The sequence below is a fragment of the Leopardus geoffroyi genome, chromosome C3 (genome assembly GCF_018350155.1).
Source record: "Leopardus geoffroyi isolate Oge1 chromosome C3, O.geoffroyi_Oge1_pat1.0, whole genome shotgun sequence".
Classification (NCBI taxonomy): domain Eukaryota; kingdom Metazoa; phylum Chordata; class Mammalia; order Carnivora; family Felidae; genus Leopardus; species Leopardus geoffroyi.
The window spans coordinates 91528735-91549797 of NC_059338.1; the positions used below are offsets into that span (position 1 = coordinate 91528735).

The 21063-nt window shown below is 41.3% G+C and overlaps 1 protein-coding gene across 5 annotated transcripts in view; it reads left to right on the forward strand.

Moving 5' to 3' along the window:
- SAMD12 (sterile alpha motif domain containing 12) overlaps positions 1 to 21063 on the forward strand; it is a 387874-nt gene that overhangs the window by 284286 nt on the left and 82525 nt on the right. For 3 of the 5 annotated variants that reach the window (XM_045453847.1, XM_045453846.1, XM_045453844.1), the window contains exon 5: positions 15407 to 15484. The exons of the other annotated variants lie outside the window; for them this stretch is intronic. In XM_045453847.1, the coding sequence (XP_045309803.1) occupies positions 15407 to 15435 (29 nt within the window). In that variant the 3' untranslated portion in view covers positions 15436 to 15484. The remainder of the gene's footprint in view (positions 1 to 15406; positions 15485 to 21063) is intronic. 5 annotated transcript variants of the gene reach the window in all.

Here is a 21063-nt window from a genome sequence, read left to right on the forward strand (position 1 = left end):
AAATGAATAAACTTAAAAAAAAGTTTTAAGTGTTAATGAAATATTGATGAGGTTTATGTATATCTTTAAACAAATGAACAATCTCATTGTTTTAACATACAACACTTCAAGAGTCCAGTATTTCAGCTTTTGAAACATTTCATAGGTGGCTGTAATTAAATACTGGTTGGTGATTCCTGCTGGGGTCCATTTCTGGGTGGACAGTAGCTGAGCTGCTTTTGAATCTGCAGCTTTTAGTTTTGAATGACACGCCCCCAGTGGGCATTTTAATAATATAGAAGGGGTTTCAGTCAACGGATCAAGAGAACCACTTGCATCAACGCTTTTCATATTTTTATTTCACATTTTCACTCTTGGTCGTGTTCACAGCTGTCACACTGTTCACGTGTATGGGTCCTCCATGAGGGTCACAACTTGCTGATTACCCACATCCAGTGGTCCCACCACATTTCGCTCTTTGAATTTCCAATTTTTTTCTTTAAGAAAAAATCTTTAAGATTATGTCATTTTTGTCCTGGGCTTTTAGTCCCATGCCAGGCTATTTGATCCTGCTTCTAATTTGTCATTAGCATTTCTACTCAGACTTGTTTGACTTCCTGCAAATGGCTCAACCGTAGTTAGACATCCTCAAAACCTTTTAACCTTTAAGTAAATAAATGCTTACAAGTACATAAAATTACTTGACTCCATAAACGAATGCTCAAAAATGCATTCGGTTCTTATGAACATCTTTGTGTATTGTATGAAGTTCAAAATTGGTAAGGTATGTTTAGGTTTGCACATTGTAGAAGCTGTAAGCTTACTTCCCAGTAGAGTCTGTGGGTAAACGCTCAAAAGCATATACAGTTTTATGAACACGCAGTATCTATATGTAATCTGTAACATTTACAAATTAACAACAAATATGTAAAAGAGAATGGCTAAATAATCCCTGACCCTGGGCTTTTCCAACCTTAATTGCATCAGAATCACCTGAAGGGTTTGTGGGAACACTGCTGAACTCCTGATTCAGTCAGTCTTTTCTCTTCTAACAAGATCCCAGTTGATTTTGACTCTGTTGATCCAGGACCACATGTCGAGAACCGTCGCCACCCCATTTCTCTTCCTGAGCACACAAAAACACTGTATTTCCCAGCTGCACTTGTAGTCGGATTGGGACAGACGGCTGCATCCAGGCCAGAGGCATGCGTGTACCGCTTCCAAATGCAGCCACAAAATCCCCAGTGTCGTCTTCCACTCTGTCTCTTCCCTTTCCTGGGCAATGTGGAGGCTACGTATTGAAGATGGTGGCTTGCCAAAATGGAAGGCACCTGGGTCTCTGAGTTTGTGCGTGGAGGAAAGCTGCCTTACTCTCTTAAAACTATCATGCGAAAGAGGAATACACCTTTGTTATAGCAAGTCACTGAGGTTGGGGCGGCATTGCCTCAACTACCCGAGTACACACGACTTTCATGTGATGAGTGCCTAACACTCAGGATACTTTTATTATGTAAATTTAAGTGGAGATTAAATTAATCTACCGCATACTCTCCCAATCCAAATATATATATATATATATATATATATATATATATATATATATATATTTAAATTTATTTATACATACTTAGCCTAAAGCCACATGTCAGTTGACCACAAAGAGTTTTTTGCCAGTCCTTCAGATCATCTCCTAAATCTGCCTTAGTACATTTTGGGCAGGCTTCCATCTGAAATGTTCTACCTGCTGCTTCTGGAACTCCTGTATTCTCACATTCTCAAAATGGTTACACCCCCAAATCCTTTGCTTCAAATTGGATGAGACCCATGTCCTTTTCCTCTCAAAGTCCGTCACAGGACAGCTCTGCCTGACTCTGTCCTCTGTTCCTCCCATTCCTAGTTCTGCCAAGGAGCTCATCCCAGAATTTGTGACTCCAACTTGATTGAGGCAGAATTTCCCCTCAAAATTTCCCCTCAGAATTCCCCTCAGAATTTCAGAGTAAGGTCAGTGGGCTCAGAATGATTCATCTTTCATCACAGTCCTAAACCATGAGACCCTCCAGAAAAATCCCTATTCATCGATTCTATGCCAGCACTACTTTTGCTGAATGTTACCCACTCCCTTTCTCTGGACCTTGACTAGATGTGCATGTCCCCCTTCCTGCACCTCCCAATCTTGCTGGATTTGACCACTTGCCTACTTGGGTTTCTGCTGGGGTTTGGTACCCCATTTATCTGTCAGTTCTGCACAGACCTCCATGTATTGTATTGCATGACTAAAGTAGACTCTAATCAAGCTCTTTCCCTTCTGGTATGCAGATACTATATCATTGTCCATATTAATATGTTTCCCCAACACAGAACTGGACCAAAAGCAATGATGTCTCCGAAATATGTCTTAGGAAAACAACCACTTCACTCAATCCTTTTCTTGCAAACTGCCCCACCACTACATTACATGAAATCAAAATCTCAAGATTCAAGAAAATAGAAGATGCACATTTTAAAACAGTGACCATTTTTCTGATTATATGAAAGCATACATTTATTGAAGAGAATCTTGTAATTAAGAAGAGTACAGAAAGAAAAATCCATCTTCGATATCAGCCTTTAGCCAGAGGTAATCTCTTACATATTTATGTAATTTATAGTTTTTTTTTAATTTATTGCCATGCCATTTTTATATAGGTGGCTACTTAATATTTCAATCATATGTTTAGGCCATCATTTATTCAAACAATCCAGACAAATATCGCTTGTGATTTTCTTATCATATTTAAATAGAAACATAATGAACATCCCTGTACCTAATCTTGTACCCATTCCTTTTAATATTTCTAGGGTACATGTTTTGCAAGGTAATCCCTTGGTAGAAGCATCAACAATTGAGTTAAATACTATAAGAAAGAGCTAAAATGGTTAAAAGTGATTATGTCTGGCAAGAAGTTTATGAGGATGGGCAGAAATGGGCAGATGAATACCGTTTTCCATTATAAGTACTACATTTTATTTTTTCTGCTTATGATTAAAAGTAAACATTGTATAGAAATTATTTTTCCCAAGTAAAACAAAATTATGCCCATTTTGAAGAGTTCGTACAATATCCCCATATGGGCAAGCTGCTCTTCTGAGAATTTATAACAATTTACCCTCCCATCAGAAATGTGAAACCATTCCTTACCTACAAAAGGCTCTATAAACTAGGTATTTCTTTTTCCTTTTAAATATCTTCCAATTAGGTTTAAAATGACATGCAATTTAAATTTGCATTTATTTTACTGATAAGATTGAATTGTTTTCCTGTCTGATTGGCCATTTATTTTTCTCCTTTTGGCTTTAAAATGAACATACCAAAGCTCATACATTCGATGTATGCTGTCCTGGTGAAATTAGCGACTTCAGAAGATGATGTCCTTGTACCAGTGATATGGCCACGGCTTAAACATTTGGATAACTCTTTCTGAATGACCATCAGAGTCTGAGTGACATTCTTTTGGATATTCTTAGGATCAGTTACATCATCAGGTTTTCTTCTGCACTTCTAAACCATCCATGAAAACAACTGTCCCTGGAGCCATGAGAACATGAACAGAATAAAGGTCCTTGTAATGCACCACAATCATTTCAGTATATCTGCTACGGAAGGCTTCTCACTACCTTCACCTCATTGCAGAGACTTCATATTTAATACATTAGTTAAAAGTTGTCCATTAGTCTATATGTCTATGTGTCATGATGAAACCTTATGCACATGGCCTTACATATGGCAGACACTTAGAAATTGGATCAAGAGTATGGACTGAGCATACTTTTGACAAGAATGTCATTCATCCTACAATTTTTGTTTGTTTTATTCACTGTTCTATCCCAGATAGCTAGGAGACTTCCTAGCACAGACCAGGTGGTCAACCAGTGTTTCTTGGATAAATGGATACATGATGAACATATAAATGAATGAATGCACAAACCAACACTTAACAGTCGGACGTCAAGGCACAAGCTTCATTTCCCTTACTTTGTAAGATAACACATGATGGCAAATGCTTCTGAATAACATTGGTGAGAAATACATAATAAAATTTGAATGGCACTGAAAAAGGAACAAGCTTCAGTTCTAACCTTAGCTCTGTCAGGGAGTGGCTGTTATCTTCTTCACTCCATCAGTGTTTATGGAGTACCCACGATGTGCTCTGCACTTTTTTTCCTTCAGCTCTATGGAGGAATAATTGACAGGTATAACTGCATATACTTAAAGTGTATGAAAAGTGATCATTCGATAGACGTTGCCAAGATGAAGATAATTAACATATCCATCCTGTCACTGGTTAACTCTTTGGGGAGGGGGGAAGATTCGTAAGATCTACTCTCAGCAAATTTCATGTGTACAATACAGTATTATTAACTGTAATCACCATGCTGTGCATTAGATCCTCAGGAATTATTCTTCTTCTAATTCAAAATTTGTACCCTTTGATCTACATCTCCCCATTTCCATACCTCTAGTCACTAGCAACCACTTTTACACTGTTTAGATAAGTGTGACTCTTTTTTAGATCCCCTATAAGCGATACTCCACAGTTGTTGTCTTTCTCTGGCCAGCTTATTACAGTGCCCTACCTATCCATCCACGTTGTCACAGATAGCAAGATTTCCTTCTTTTTATGGCTGAATAATATCCCATTGTGTATATATACCAATTTTCTTTATCCATTCATCCATCAACAGACACTTGGTTATTTCCATATCTTACCTATTGTGAATAATGCTGGAATGAGCATGGAGTGCAGGTATCTCTTTAAGATACAGATTTCAGGGGCGCCTGGGTGGCTCAGTCAGTTAAACATCTGACTTCAGCTCAGGTCATGATCTCACAGTTTGTGAATTCGAGCCCCGCTTCAGGCTCTCCATTGACAGTGCAGAGACTGCTTGGAATTCTCTCTTTCCCCTTCCTCACCTCTCCTCCCCCACTCAGGCTTTCTCTCTCAAATAGACAAACTTAAAAATTAACAACAACAACAAAAAAAGGTACAGATTTCATTTCCTTCAGATACATTCCCAGGAGTGGGGTTGTGGGATCATATGGTAGTTCTATTTTAGATTTTTTGAGGAACCACCATACTTTTTCCCATAATTACCATACCAGATACATTCTTACCAATGGTGCACTGGCGAGGTAGGGTGTAGCATCTCTGGTTTCAAGGAGGGCACAGAGGCATAGTCTCCATGAAGCCCCATCAGTTGAGGTTAATTTTGGTAAAGACTGGGGGGTCCTTAGTGGCCAAAACTGCAGGGATCCTGGCAGGCAGGGCTCTTGAGGTCCTCAGTAGCAAAGGCTGCTAGGGTCCTCCCGTTGTCCCTTTCCCTCCTGGGGGGATGTTCTAGCCACGGGAGTCCCTCTTCATCCCAAGTCTGGCATGCTGGCACTCAGAAGGGCAGCAAAGCTGGGGTTGTGGCCTCAGGAACACACGGAACTACCTGGGGCCTGGAGCACAGGTGTACTGGCCGCGGTGGTGGTGCTGGTGCCTGAGTTGCAGGGCTCACACAGTGACTTGAGCCCTAGGGGAGATGGAATGGTGTGCAGCAACAACAAGGGCCCAGTGCTAACAGGGTGCAGCAGTGGCCTGAGCTGAGGGGGCGGGGGGTGCAGCACAGTGCGCCCCGGGATGACAGTGAGAGTCCCGATTCAGGCCTCAGGGGACAAGATGCAGAGCAGTAGCGGGTCAGCCCTGGTGGTCACGAGTGGCACCAGGACCCAGAGAGCAGCACACTGCAGCAGCATGACCCAGCGATGGCATATCAGAGCCTTAACCCGGGACCTACAGTGCAGGTTGCAGAGCAGCGATTCAGCGTGGCGGTGGATCAGTGCTTGGACCCAGGACCCGGGGAGTGGGGCTCAGAGAAACAGCAGCACAGCCCCGTGACGGCGGGTCGGAGCCCCGGCCCAGGACTCGGCCTGGGGTGCCATGCGGCAACAGCTCTGGTCCCCGTAGATGGCAAGGTGCTACAGTGTCCCAATCCTGGAGGGCAGGACACAGCAGCGAGTTGAGCCCCTGAGGGCAGGTCTCACCTCAATGGCAGCTCCAGCCTGGGGAGGACTCCAGGCAACTCTTTCTGCTGGATCTCCCATTCCTTGTGTGGCATGATTCTGTCTGCCCCCTCCCACCCCCTCTCCCCTCTTGGGGGGGTGGAGGGGGGGACTCCCTCCAGGTGCTGAGCTGCTCCAGACCGGGCAATGGGATGATGTGGGTAAAATACCTCCCGCGCTTTTTCTCTGCCACCACCTTCAGTCTGTGAAGGATTCTCTGCAGGATTGTTGCTTCTTCACGGTAGTGCTCTGCTTTCCCAAAGGTGTTTTCATCAGCTTGTAGTTGTTTATTGTTTTTGTTGGGGAGATGCACCTTGCAGCCTCCTAGCCCGCCATCTTGCTGGCGTCAGCCTTGCCGTGCACTGGGCTGAAGGCCAGAGACACCCCTGGAGTATGACCTACAAGCCCTGTCCCCAGGGAATTTACAGTCTAGTGAGAGACAGACAGTAATCAAATGTTCCCAGATAAATAGGGAACGGCAGACATTGTTAAGTGCCTGGCATATAACGGGTTCGCCTGGCCTGAGAGCTCAGGGAAGCCTTCCTTCTCTGACGAAGGGATATTTGAACTGGATACTAAGACAGAAGGAACATTTTGAACAGAAGCTCAAAGACAGAAAATAAAAGCCCTGTGCATTGGAGAAGCGGACGACAAATGACTCTAGGGAAGCACAAGAGAGGGTAGAGAGCTTTGAGAGATGAAGCTGGAGAGGTCTTTGTTGCTCTTTGCTCTGTGATGAGGGAGAGACACACGGACCTGTTTTAGGGACATAGTACCAGGCAGGTTTATTGTGAGTAGAAAACATACGTGTGCACCTCTTTGCTTAATGTCTGATATGACATTAATTAAACAGGAAATGTTTGGTTATGGTCACTTTCTTTTCCTCTTTCTTTCCTTTTATTGCCTGTCTTTTAAGTTCATTACGAACAAGAATTTGGTCTTCTGTTTCGGTGGATCCCCTTAGTCCCCGTGCTGGCTGTGAACTGCTTGGTAAATGCTCAATACATGACAGCTGGCTTACCATTATTATTACTAAGCAGTCCTTTGTATGCTAGGATTTTACATATATTTTCTTACTTGGGCTTTTCCTTAATAAAAATTACTTTGGATTTATAGTAATAAATTGAGTTTCTGGCATCTGATACTTTCATATGTGGAATTCTGCATCTTTGTTATCCACTGATATTTGGGGTTTGTGTCGTTTGGGCACGGTTTTATTTTCCAATAAGTGGAGTATTGGTTATTTCAGAGCTTCAAAGCATCTCTAAGATTTAGAATGATGAAAAATGTAATCTATATATATTGAATCACAACATGTATTTTGCATCAGAGCATTTTTTGATAGCTATTAGAAAAGTGTATAAATACGGAGATTAAATGAATGCATAAAAGAAAAATATTCTTTCACCAATAATTCGCTGCTCAAACAACAAAGCAATAATTTAGAGCTCTGACCTTGTAATTCAGCTGATTAGAGGAATCTAATTCTCTTTTTATTTCATGTTATGTTGTATCTAATTGATGGAGAAGTCTAAGTGAATCAATATGCCAAAAATTGACCTGGACAGACTCCATTTCTTTTGTGTCTGGATGACTTGTGTGCCCTGTCTTTCCAATTTTCAAGAAAAAAAAAGTTTTCTTTTTTATAACTGCCAAAACTTCAAAGAAAGGCTGCCTCTTTCTCTTTCTCACATAATCACATGGTAAAGTTTCTGCACCCCAGACTTTGCTGACAATCTAGTGACAATACACAAAATGGGATAGAATGCACCCCAGTCTCCCTTAAGTGGATGAGCCTCAACAGTTGTAAAACCCCCCTTTTAACCAGATCTGTGCAATCTGACCCAGCCCAGTGCTCAGAGAGCAGGTCAGAGGGGAAGGTACAAAGCATCACCTCTTGTTGCGGGAGCCTACATGGTTCTTTTCTTTTTCTCCCTACTTATTGATGGTAGATACAAGATAATATTTACACTTCACACATCACCCACCAGGATTTATTGTTGTTACCATCTTTTTCATCCTTCTGCTTTTATTAAGAAGTCAAGTTCCTATTTATCTCACCTCTCGGTCCCTCTTGCACATCCAGTTTTGTGCACTGGCCTATTCATAAATTATTAATGCACAGTGTAAAAAACCATTCTGTTTTTTTTTTTTTTTTCTTTATAGAAACAGGCCCTCCTGACTTGTAGCTACTGGTAATTTTAGCTGAGCTTCGGGGTGCCTGAAGCACGCCCCACTCTCCTGGTGAAGAAAGCGTCTGAAGCTCTTCTTCTGCTAGTGAAACAATTAACTCTATGTTCCGTTAGCCAACAGCGGTGCTCACCTAGGTCGGTCGTGTTTGTTAAGCCTGTGTCAGTCTGTTCAGCCTGCTCAGCTCAGGGGGAGAGTCAAGATGTGTAGCCGGGCTCCAGAGATTTGGGGTAGAAATGAAAAGATTTGCACTCATCGAACAAGAAAATGGCATTCCTGGCTGTCAATCTGGAGGGAAGCGCTTTTCTCTCCAGTGTTGCACAGCAGGCCCTGCTCATGTCCCCGAGTGTCAGCTCACGCCTCGTTGCTGAGTGAGCATTTCCCCCACCTAGCCTGTCAGGCAGACGTGTCTGACATAAAAGCAGGCTATCCTCAGACTGGGAAGCAATGATGCCCCAAATTGGGGGCCAGTTCTATTCAACTGAGGACATTGTGCTGAATCTTACCTTGTTGTTGGGTTTATTACCAACTCTGACATGTGACTTCACTGCCCAAGAAATCATGGGTCAGAGTGTTTGGGTAGAGCTGGCTTGAGTCTGGAGACCTGGTGAGGGGCACTCCATTTCCCCGCCACGAGCCCTCACCTCTCCCTGCAACACCTCCTACATTTTTGAGGACCTGAGTGTGCCAGTCGAATGGTTGTAGAGGGAGTTGGGATGGCTTGAAGGAACACTCTTTGAGCCCTATGGGTAGAAACTGTCATCAATTGGGACCCATGATCAGATTGCATATTGGGGGTATTTTGCATTTCACATCTTCAGCTGGCTTCTAGCTGCACACATCTGGCTCTGATTTTCACCAAAGTGTTAAAAAAAAAAAACAAAAAACTGGGCTGTGGTAATCTAAAAAAGATATAATTTCCTAAGATAAATCTGCTGAAGAGAACATGCATTTCGAAACCAAATGTAAATTGACTTATATGTTTTCTGTTTTCAGCTTTATATATTGGCTTTTCATCCACAAATACTGATTAAATGACTAGAGTGTGCTACCACTAAAGTGAGCAAAACACACATTTTTCGGGCCCCCAAGAATCTCACCATCAAAGTAACATTCCTTTCAGTTATCCTGAATCATCAGACTTGAGTGTGTCTAAATCCATAGCCTTAACATTTTAAATCCACTATTTTACCACATCTAAATACCTTATAGCTCTAAATTTCAGCATCTTGTGTGTTAAAACAAGGGGAATGGGTCTGGGTAGTCCTTAAGTACCTGGGAAACATTCGGCTGTCCTCTGCCATTAGCACCTGTGGGTTCTTAAGGCTGCTTAACATTTCTGAGTTATGAACCCTGAGTAAGTATAAAATAAAATATTGTCCACTTTGCAAGGGTTTATGTTTTGTGTTTTTTAATGGAATGAAGATTCAAGTCCAGCCTGGCCTAACAGTATTGCAAAACAGAAGTAGCTATTATTGTATTGTTGCTATTTTTTTTTCTGTGAATCTGTAAATACTGCTTTTGATCCAAGGATTCCAGAATGTGTTTTATTAGATTTACCAAAATCCCCTGATTCTGGCATGCTGCAGTTTATACTAGGCAATAGAATTGGGATGCTAAAGCATTGCTCTGTCGCATTTCTCTTCTTTTATAGACACACATGCAGGAGCACAGATGAAAAGGGACACATATATTCACTTTCGCCTGGTAAAGCAGGGGCACACTTAGGATCCATTGTTAGGTGCCTAAGGAGTTATCATCAGAGAGTCAGCTGTGCCAGCTTGACCTGGCCGTGTTGACTTGCTCCATGCTGACAGATTCTGAAGTCACACTATTGTGGTTTCAAGAAACAAAACACATGACAGTTTACATCCATCTTTTATGTTCCTCCAGCTTTTTCTTTCCGTGTTAGAAAAGTGACAAAAAGTTCTTTTTTCAGGGAACTAAATGGTAATAGATGATAATAAGGTATCTTCAGGAAGTTAGTAAATATTTTCTTTCAGAGCCAAGGACACGTGAAAATCAGGCCTCTGAAACATCAGCCAGACACTGGAAACTCTCGTGATTTAGTTTCATTAAAGATACCAAAGAATGATTAGACCATAAGGGGATTTCTGTTTTCCATTCCCCAAAGACTATGATTAGTAGGTGACTTTCCAGGTCATTCTTTTTTCCACTTCCTGATTTTCCCCCTTTACGAAATTTGTTTGCTAACGATGGGAACAAATAGGTTGGGAGTACTGAAGCAACCTGAGCGATATGGGTGGCCCGGGTGTGCTGGATTTTCATTTTCATCCAGTAGACCTGGGCTTTCGTGCAGGCCCGGATGGGGACTCTCTTTTCTCCTCATCTAGACAGCCAAAATGATAGAACTTGGCAATCTTTTCTTTGCATTATTAATCTTTAAAAAAAAAAGGGGGCAGGGTGGGGAGTGGGCACTTGGGTGGCTCAGTAGGTGAAGCTTCCAACTTCTGTTCAGGTCATGTTCTCACAGTTCGTGGATTCAACCTGCATGGGCTCTGTGCTGACGGCTCAGAGCCCGAAGCCTGCTTCAGATTCTGTGTCTCCCTCTCTCTCTGCCCCTCCCCTGCTCAAGCTCTGTCTCTCCCCAAAATAAATAAACATTAAAAAAAATTTTTTAAGGGAAATAAAAAAATTTATGTTTAGAGATAAAGTGAAGTTATTTTATTTGTTAGTGTCCCTAACACATAGACACAGGAAAATACTGTCACAAATAGGGAAAGACTTTCAAGGTTTTCACTGTACTAGGAACTGTACACAATTAAATTGAAATTTAAATATAAGCCAGCATTTCAGTTAAGCTGCTTATTAAAATAATTAGGCCAGTGAAGCGAGGAGCATGTAAGCCAAGAAAATTGTGAGGTTTGGTTAAAATGCTCTCACTGTAGGCATATACAGAATTGAATAAGAAAGTTGTAAAGCCATTGGTTTAATAAATAAAAACTGTTCTACACTAAAAGTCAAAAGACAACCAGAAAAGGACCAAATAATTTCTTTTATATTTATAAATTCATAGTAATAGAAATCCTGAGTTGGCAGGGATTTTTGTGAAGCCATTTCTAAACTGGCCATTACCAAGTTCCTGTTTAAAACCTTATCTGTGCCTGTAAGTTTTACTTTTTGAAAGATTCCCTTTACAATTTGCACTTATTAAGTGCCAATTAACTTGATTTCCCACTAAGTAAAACCATGATCCTCCAATTAGAGTATTGGATCAGCATGAAATAACTAGTGTTACCTCTTTCAGTTAATATCATTTAAACAAAAAGCAAATAAATGTGACATTTTGATTATCCTGTGTAATCTTATTATGGGTAAATGGATGATTTTTGTGAGTCTTTTTCTGAAAAGCAAAATTAGGGCAAGGAGGCTGACTGCCACCTTTGAGGGCTACAAGTTGGAAGCCACTGTCTGTTCCAGCCCCTTTAATCCACGGTGGGTTTAATGGCTCAGCCTCTGACCATAAAGTGCTGCACAAGGTCAAGGCTAAAATATAGTTCTCCCTATTTTTTTGTCTAGCCCTCTCTTTGCTAAACCATACAGCCACTTTATGAACTTGTGAGGCTGAGAAGTTTTGAGTGCTGTTAATTCCAAGATTTTAGAAGTACAACTGCATTCAAAAGACCATAGAAATAGCACTGTGGTAACCCATTCTCTATTCTGGATTTCTCATTAGATTTTCTTCGTATCAAATTGGTCATTTAAAAAAAAAAATGTGGTCTCATGTGCAATGCCGTTATATAAGGACCATAATTTCTACTCAGCTGCTCCACTGTAAGAGTTAGCAAATCATTGAATCTTCCTTATTTGAGTCCTTTAGTGTGAAAAGTGCCACCCTCAAACCCTTCTGTTTGATCATATAATCAAGTAAGACCTGGAAGAGCTCGGAAGACCTCTCTCTTAAATGAATAACTGCGTTAAGATTGCTTCTTTCTGATTATAGCTACATTTGGAATCCACCTCTGTATTCTGGGTATCACAAAGCAAGCTCTGTGTTCTGTGTATCACAAAGCAAACTCAGGTGTGCTGGTGGGGATTTAATAAAGATTACACGAAAATTATTTGAGCAGTACTAAAGTGCGGTTAGAACTGTGTCCTTTCATGGGGCACCTGGGTGGCTCAGTCAGTTAAGCGTCCAACTCTTGATTTCGGCCCAGGTCAGGTTATGATCCTGGGTCATGAGATCGAGCCCTGTGTTGGGAGCCTGCCTGGGAGTCTCTTGCTCTGCCCCACCCCATGCACATGGGTGCTCTCTCTCTGTCTCTCTCTCTCAAAATAAATAACCTTAAGAAAAAATAGAACTGTGCCCTTCCAGAACTTTAGGGAGAGTAGGGTTGACATTAGAAAAGTCATAACAGATAAAAAATATAGTGTGGCCAGGAATTAGAGTTGGTGACAGCAACTTAGGGAAGTAGCCACAACCCTAAGTCTGGTTAGCACTATTGTAGACCAGGACATCATAATGAATGGCTGGTCCATCACACCTGGCGACGTCCTATTTTTAGACCACCTGAGCATGCCGTGAATGTGTGGAAGGCTGCCATTGCTTACTAAAGCCCTTTGGAAAATGTGGACTCACTGAATGCCACACAGGCCCCCTCATATCAGTCAAGTCACATTTGGAAAACAGAACCTTTAACTGCCTGCCATTTTGAGCTCCTGCCACGGAGCCTCTATCCCTAGGCAGCTTCAGGGGGACAATTGCGAGATCTAGCGGGTGTCTCTGTCAACCTATCCGTTAGGAAAAGAGCAGAGTCAGATGTGATATATTAGATGGCCCTAAGATGGATCGCTCTGAAAAATCTCATATTGGCAAGAGTAATTCAAGTTGCCGGGAATCCAAAGTTTGCCATGTAACGTCCCCAGAAGTCTGATGAGGTTTGACTGGTTTACTCTGCTAAATGAAACTGCTGAGATGGCTGTCACGAGGTGATTAATACAGTGCATAAATCTTAACTATGGGAAAAAAAGGAGATGAATCAATGCGTGCATATATTGGAAATGTAATGAAGCCAAATTGAAGCTACCAGGATTTGCTAATATATTACAGAAAAACAATATCGTGGTTAGTGTTCCTCCTTGGTTGGTCTCCTTTTGAAAATGACCAGGAAGACATGTTTGGTTTTATTTTTTATTGTTTAACGCAAGACACCTGAATTGGCAACAGAACAGGAGAGTAATAATGACATAGTGAATATGTGCTGCTGGTATTTACCATTCGCTATTTATTCCCACCATGTTAATGGAGAAGAAAAAAAGAAAAGAAAGAAAAAGATTGGCTCAGGTTCCCTCCAAGCTGCTATTGAATGCTGTTAGTAATCATATACAAAGTTTTGGTAGTTTTCAGAGTAATTAGAACCCCAGAGCAAATAAACACTAAATGAGCTCTCATCTTTGAAGTTTTTTTTTTTTTCCTAACTAAATAGCTCTGTTCTGCTATAATTATATACCAGTCATTATGAAATTAAAAATCATTTTAAGTGATTGGATTTTTTTTAAGAAGCATTTGTTTCTTGCTAATTATTATGAACTAATTGTACTTTATGATGGTCTACAAGAAATCTGAAATCACTGCCTTAGAGCCCCAGTCCCCGGTGGTTGCAAGCTGCATTCCAGAAGGAAAACAAGTGATGAGAAAGAAGGTCCATGGCCATCAAAATCTGAATTTTCAAAACTTTGAAAATATCTGACTTTCTGAAGGTCATCACAGCACGGGGTGATGGCCTAAAAAAATTTTATTGTCATATGGACCTGAATTTCATTCCAGCACTACTAGAAGCTAACTATGATCTCTGGCATTTTAGTTAACATCTGTAATCCTCGACTTTTGTATTCATAAATGGGGATGATAATACCTACCTAAAGCCTTGTTTTCAGGATTAAAGATAATATCTATAAAACTTTTAGCACAGAAACTGGCATCGTAGTAACTATTGTTATCACTGCTTATCATCATTTCCATTGTTATTTTTGTGATAGGAAAATTTACTCCCGCTCAGAGGCCAGAGCTTGGTCTTCAGGACAGGTAGCGCGTGACGTCCTGTGATAGTGTTTTCAATGGCAAGCTTGGATCTCTCAGGAATTAAGGGATTTAAATGTTCGGCAATCCAGAAAAGCAGAAGTTTTCCATGTTATTTTCCTATCCTTATGATCCAAGGCCAGAGTAAGCATGGGTAGAAAGTGTGACTGTGCAGACTGTATATTTATTAGGGGCCTTCTCATAAATGAACAAGTTCTTGAAACCCCACCCATTCATAATTTCACGAAGATCCATACTTTGCCAATACCTCCCTAGGGCAACAAGGAAAACAAAAGGTGTAAACAGTAGTAATCGTAAATTAAAACATCAAACAACAAAAACCCCTACAGATGTATCACGAGTGACCCTTTTCCCCTAGTCCTCTCTTTTTTTTCTTTTTTCTTTTTTCTTTTTTTTTTCCATTTATTACAAATTAATATCATGAGTTATACAGATGAGTAAAAACTGGGTACCAGCTGATTCTGTCAGGAGGCAGGGTGATGATGAATGTCAAAGTTAGGGTTTCCCTCTGACTCTCTGCATTATCCCAACTCTTTTGATAGATAAACTATTTCTTTTTACTGTCCTTAGGTCTTTTTTCTGCCTGTTCATTTTTAATTTTGCTGTTAGTTTAGAAAACATTCTTCCTTCATTTCTTGGTTCCAGATACTGAGTTTGCTGAGTGTTTCTTATTTTCTAGGCACAAGGTGCTTCACACATGTTATCTTAAATAGTCTTTAAGTCACCTCAGTATTAAAGCTGAGAAAAAAAAAATGCAGGGTCATAGAGATAGTAAATGGTAGAGCAAAAGTTTAAGAGGGTTCTTTCAGACTTGTGAAGCCAGGCTGCCTTCCTGACTGTATTCAACGTGGTAGGCACAGATTGGTGATTTCAGGAATACCCACCTAAGAAACCAAATTCTGATTCTGAATATAGATTCTGTGATGGACACTGAGACTGTGGCTTCTTAATCTGACCTATCTAAACCTCTCTTACCACTCTCAAATGGAATCTACCTAGTTCTTCTAGTGCATAGGTTGATTAAGAGTCACAAATCCACCTGACACACAGGCTTGCTTCCTTCCTCCCTTGATCCGTCCCCTTCATATTCACAGACTCCTGGTCCACCACCCTGGATTCCTAGTTTAATGGAGCAGGAGAACTCTGCTGGCTTATGACACATCGCCTCAGGGGTAAGAGAAGAAAATGTTCTCATCTCTGTGGAGTAAGGGAGTGGTAGTGTTGGCCTTTATTACATTTCTTAAAGATACTGGAAGGAAAAGGCTGGATGGATTTCACAAGAGGGAAGGAAGACAGATTGATGAGAAACAGGAAACAAACCACGTACAGACATGAACAGTCCCCAACAAAGACAAGAAAATTGCCATCCCTAACTGCCTCTTGGACGGAAAAGCCCAACACATCTTTCTGACATATGCTTGCCCCACCCACCAAACTCAAGCATCACTGTTATACAACCATACAACCCTGTCTTTCTCCAGGTATCAAACGAGGGTTCCCAAAGGGTCAGACTTCTACAATAGCAGTTACTAGCAATTGTCATATACCCACCCTATGCCACGTACTGGACTAGGTCCCATTCAGTCTCTGCAATAATTCTGTGAAATTGGTAAATTATTCCCAGCTTACAAACAAGAAAACCAAGGCTGAACAAATGTCAGCAAATTGTCTACTGCCACACAATTAGAAACGAACAGATCTGGTATTAAAATGATCCCATGTTGTCTCCAAATCCTGTGTCCATTTCCACTATGCCATATTATCTATGCAGGACAGTTCTTCAAACATGCCATTCTAGGGGTGCCTGGATGGCTCAATCACATGAGTGTCTGACTCTTGATTTGGGTTCAGGTCACGATTTCTCATTTTGTGAGTTTGAGCCCCGCATCAGGGTCCTCGCAGTAACAGTGCAGAGCCTGCTTGGGATTCTCTCTCTCTCTCTTCCTCTCTCTGCCCCTCTGCTGCTTGTTCATTCTCTCTTTCTCTCTCTCTCTCACTCACTCAAAATAAACTTTATTTTTTTAATAAACTGTAAAAGAAAAAAATATGCCATTCTAAATTTGTAGGTCTTTTGGAAGGATGATAGTAGAAAGGGGAAAAGGGTCTGGGCACCTGGGTGGCTCAGTCAGTTAAGCTTCCAACTCAAGTCATGATCTCACAGTTCGTGAGTTCGAGCCCCGCATTGGGCTCTGTGCTGACACCCTGGAGCCTGCTTTGAATTCTGTGTCTCCCTCTCTCTCTGCCCCTCCCTGTCTTGTGCTCTGTCTCTGTCTCTCAAAAAATGAATAAATGTTAAAAAAAATTTTTTTTAATAAGAAAGGGGAAAAGGGTTTTCGGGAAGTTTGTTGATGCCACAACCACCTGAGAAAATAGCATTGGTTTCTTGTTTTTTAATGGCAACATTCCTAGTTCATTAAATACAACAAATTCAAGCTGTTATTTGGATTGTTTAGCTTTTTCTGCTTACCTACTTCTTTAAAAAAATCCTGTGTTCTCCCAAAGTTTATATGATGGCTATAATATGGGCACTATCAGATTTCCCATGGAAAGATTCAAGACTCATGAGCGCCCGCTGCAAAATTTGGGCAAAATGGATTACAAAACCACTCAGAATTGTGAGGTGTCATCTAGAAGTCCACCCATGCAGCTAATATTCCAGACTCCTTCTTATGACCATTTCTGAACAAATATGACTAAAAGCAGAGAAATCAAACAGGAAATCAGGAGGAGGCTGCCTGGATATAAGAGGATAGGGCAGCACATAATCCACACTTCTGAACCTACACAGAAATCAGAAGGAACTTTAGCAAGGTCACTTACCTGTCTGGGATCATGTAGTTTCAACATCACATGACTTTCTATCCATGACTTTTCCAAGATTCTCCTATAGCCTATTTTCTAGAAAACAGTGATGCCGAGTATATAATATGTCACCTCTAGTAATTGCAAGGAACTTAGTGAATTTTACACCAGCATTTACAGTCGGTCTGGATGTTTCATTTTTGTCTAGATAGTAAAAAATGTCCTATGGGTGAAATTTGGAGGGAACAGGGGTACACCAGGAAATCACAGGCATTCATATGTCAGTCTAACTGTGTAGATGTTCAAAGCAGGATATGTGGATTCTTGTCCAATTCAGTGGGAAAATTTATAGAATCTTGCCACTTGAAGGGAAGTTAAGAGGTCATCCTAGCCAGTCCTGCCTCAAGCAAGGTCCATGCCCAAACTGCAAAAGACAAGGGGGTTGGCTTATTGTTTCATCTATCTGTACGAAGTGCAGGAAAGTTGGAGCTTTCTTCATTTTATCATAAAGGGGGCAAAAAGTGACTATCAGGTTTGCCTATAATGAATCTAAAATAATATATTTGGAAGGGTTTCATTTAAAGAGCTTGGTAGAAAATTACCCATTGGGGCACCTGGGTGGCTCAGTCAGTTAAGCATCTGACTCTTGATATCAGCTCAGGTCATGATCTTGCAGTTTATGATATCAAGCCCCAAGCCTGCTTGGGATTCTCTCTGTCCCTCCCTCTCTACCCCTCCCCTGTATGTTCGCTCACGTGTGCTCTCTCACAAAGTAAATAAATAAACTTAGAAAAAGAAAATTACCCATTTTATTGACATGAAAGCTATGACTCAGTGTCCTCTCTCTGTTTTGAGAATGAGCTAATACTCCTTCCAGAATGTGATACATAATACTTTAGGGTACCACTGGGCATCTATACATCAGAAACCACTGTGTCTCCATACTTAGGATTTATGCATGGGAACATAACCACAATAGGGGAAGTTTCTGGATGAAATTCCCAGATAATGAGAACAGAACCCTACTCTGCAATCCCAAGACAAACCCTATTCCATATTTATATTCCATTTTCATCTCCTCTATCCATACATTTGCTCTTTGGAATCTGTTAATTCTGTTCCCCTTCATCTCTCTAAGTTCTGGCCCTGCCCATAAGACCCAATGGAAACCCTCTCTATAGAAGATTCAACACTCGGTCTTTCTTACTCTTGTCTTTAGCTTTGCCTCACAAACTAGTTCAGGTGTGGCCAGTAAGCTTTTCACCTCATTCTTGTACCAATTTAAATTGGATATGGCTGATTAGATGAAGATTGCAAGACCATTTACCAGGTGTGTGTGAAGAATGCTGTGGTGGAATCACGGCATCTTTCATGGGTATGCAAATGAGGAATAGAACATTTGGGCTGCATATCTACCCTTCCAAAGCTAGCCCGTCAGTACCTAAAGAATAAGAATCTCTCACTCTGGCTTTTATATTCCTTGCATGCCTGGTGTGGTTCTGACCTCACAGTAGGGGCTCAAACCATATTTGTTGATCAATGTCCCAAAAGGTACCATTGACACGTCAGAGAATAAATTCTAAAGGAGTCTGAAAAGCAGTATCTTGTTTTTACCAGGAGACAACATTTCTCCTGAAAGTGAAGTGCCAGAGAGGGAGCACCAAGCATTTTTCTCCATGAGTCCTAGCCAAATATAAAGCGAAATTCCACATGCAGCCACACTTGGAGCTGGATTTATTTGTAATATGTCGAGGCTCATTCGAATTTTTATTGTTTGTATATTTAATCCATGGTAGCAGTTGTGTCCAGCTCATCCTACCTGATGCCTAATTTGGGCTTAAATGATCTACTTAAAGGGAAAAGAGGAAAAACAAAATATATCTGACTGATGAAAAGATAAAATGAAAATATGGCAGGGAACCACAGCTCATGAAAACAGCCTGCCTGATAAAAATAGTCATATTTGCTTTGAAAACCTGCACCTCTTCCTGGGTTTCTAGAGGGAACAACTGGGTGGTGCCAGCTGAAGCGTCTGAATCCTGATCTCTGTCCAGTTTCAGCAAATTCCAGTAACATTTGAGGTACCTTCTCATCTCGTTGAAAATAAAACTCCCGTATAGTTACAGCACTTACTGCCTGGGTTAATTGGAATTTCAACTTCAACAATTTCTGTAAGCTTAGAGCAAAATGTATGTTTGAAAGGCAAGAGAAACAAATTGCAGAAGACTGACAGGTTGGGCTTACAGAGAAGTTTCATGTTCTTTGGATCATAGGAGAAATGGCCAGCTGCTGGAGCCCAGCTTTCAACCTGCTCAGCAGATAGCCTGCGCCAGCCTGTACAGGGAGATCAGAGGCAGGAAGAGCCTTTACCTGGCTTGGACCTCACATCTGTAGAAAAATGGGAAGGAAAATGGACTTGGAATGAGAAGCCCTGAGTTCAAGTTTCTCCACATGTTTGACCTTGAACATGTGTCGTAGCCACTCCAAACCTTGGTTTCCTCTCTGAAAAAAAGTGGAAATATATATCCTTGCAGTATAGGATCATGATGGCCAGATAAGAAAATGGAAGCCAGAGGACTTGAACTGTAACCAAGGCAAATTAAGCTATTACCAAGCAGTGTCACTCAACCCCAGTTGCTTACCCCTTTCCCCAAATCACTTGCCTTAAAACAGAGATCATTTAAAGTCTTCAGTGGTATTGACCTCATTTCTACCAAAAGTACCTGAAGGATATAATTCCTGTATAAACAGTGGCTCTCCATACCTACTTGATGGGAGAGGATATACAGTTTGATGTGACTCCCTAGGGACAAACCTAGCCTTTAAGGTAGAAAAATGGATGCCAAGCAAACTTTAGGGAGGGTAGAGGAGGTATGGCTTTAGAAATTGGGGGCTGGCTTCTAACCATCCTACTCACTAGGATGTCTACTGAGTCATACTAAGGAAGCCTATGACCGGGGTTACTCAGCACTCTACCAGCTTATCTCAGGGCCTGAGTCAGAACCCCTCCCCCATCCAAGGCAGGTTTCTAAGGTACTTCTAGATGTTTCATGTCATTTACAGAGATGACAGCAAAAGATAACATATCTTCTCTTTCTCTGGTCAAGAGATTGTTACTTTATGCCAAATGTCAGCAACATATTCCTTTTTTTCTTTTTTCTTTTTTCTTTTTTTTTTTTTTTTTTTATGTTTTGTATCTTTTTGAGAGAGCACAGGCAGGGCAGGGGCAGGGGTGGGGCAGAGTTCTGAAGCAGGCTCTGTGCTGAGAGCAGCGAGCCCAATGTCAGCAATCTATTCCTAAAAATGCCTAGTATCTACTAGAAGACATCCATTCATTCACCTAACATTTGTTACACGCCTGTCACAGAATGTTCTCTGCTCTAGGAATTGACGGCAAAAGGGTGAGCAAGAAAGAGTCCCTGCCTCACAGCACTTGCATTCCTAGACCCACAACCACTGCACACAGGAAAGCACGGAAGGAGAGGGGCCTCCTGTCTAGACACGTGCAACACGACATTTTAAAAGAGCACTGGATTCTGAGTCTTTAGTCTGGCACTTCTTTCTCTCTTACTAACTCACCATGTGACCTTTCTTTCTCATCCTCTACGTCCTGATCTATGAAATTAGAGGCCAGAATGAGTTCCCACAGGACCCTTTCAGTTCTAGAGTAAGCTAATGGGCAGGCCTTAGGAAAATCTGTGCATCAGGTTCCATATTTAAGAGAAATTATGGTATTCTCCAGACTGATACACCGCTAGCTGTTCCTGCGATTGAATTTAGATAAGATGTGAATGAGTTTTAACTATGTCCCTGTAAACATAAGGTGCCGTGAAGGCTGTTACTAGGATGAGGTCACCAATGTAGGACGAGGGAGGGCAACCTTGTGATTTCTACTTGGGGACCCAGAGTGTACCCGTCTGCCACTTAAACTAAAAACACAGCGATACTT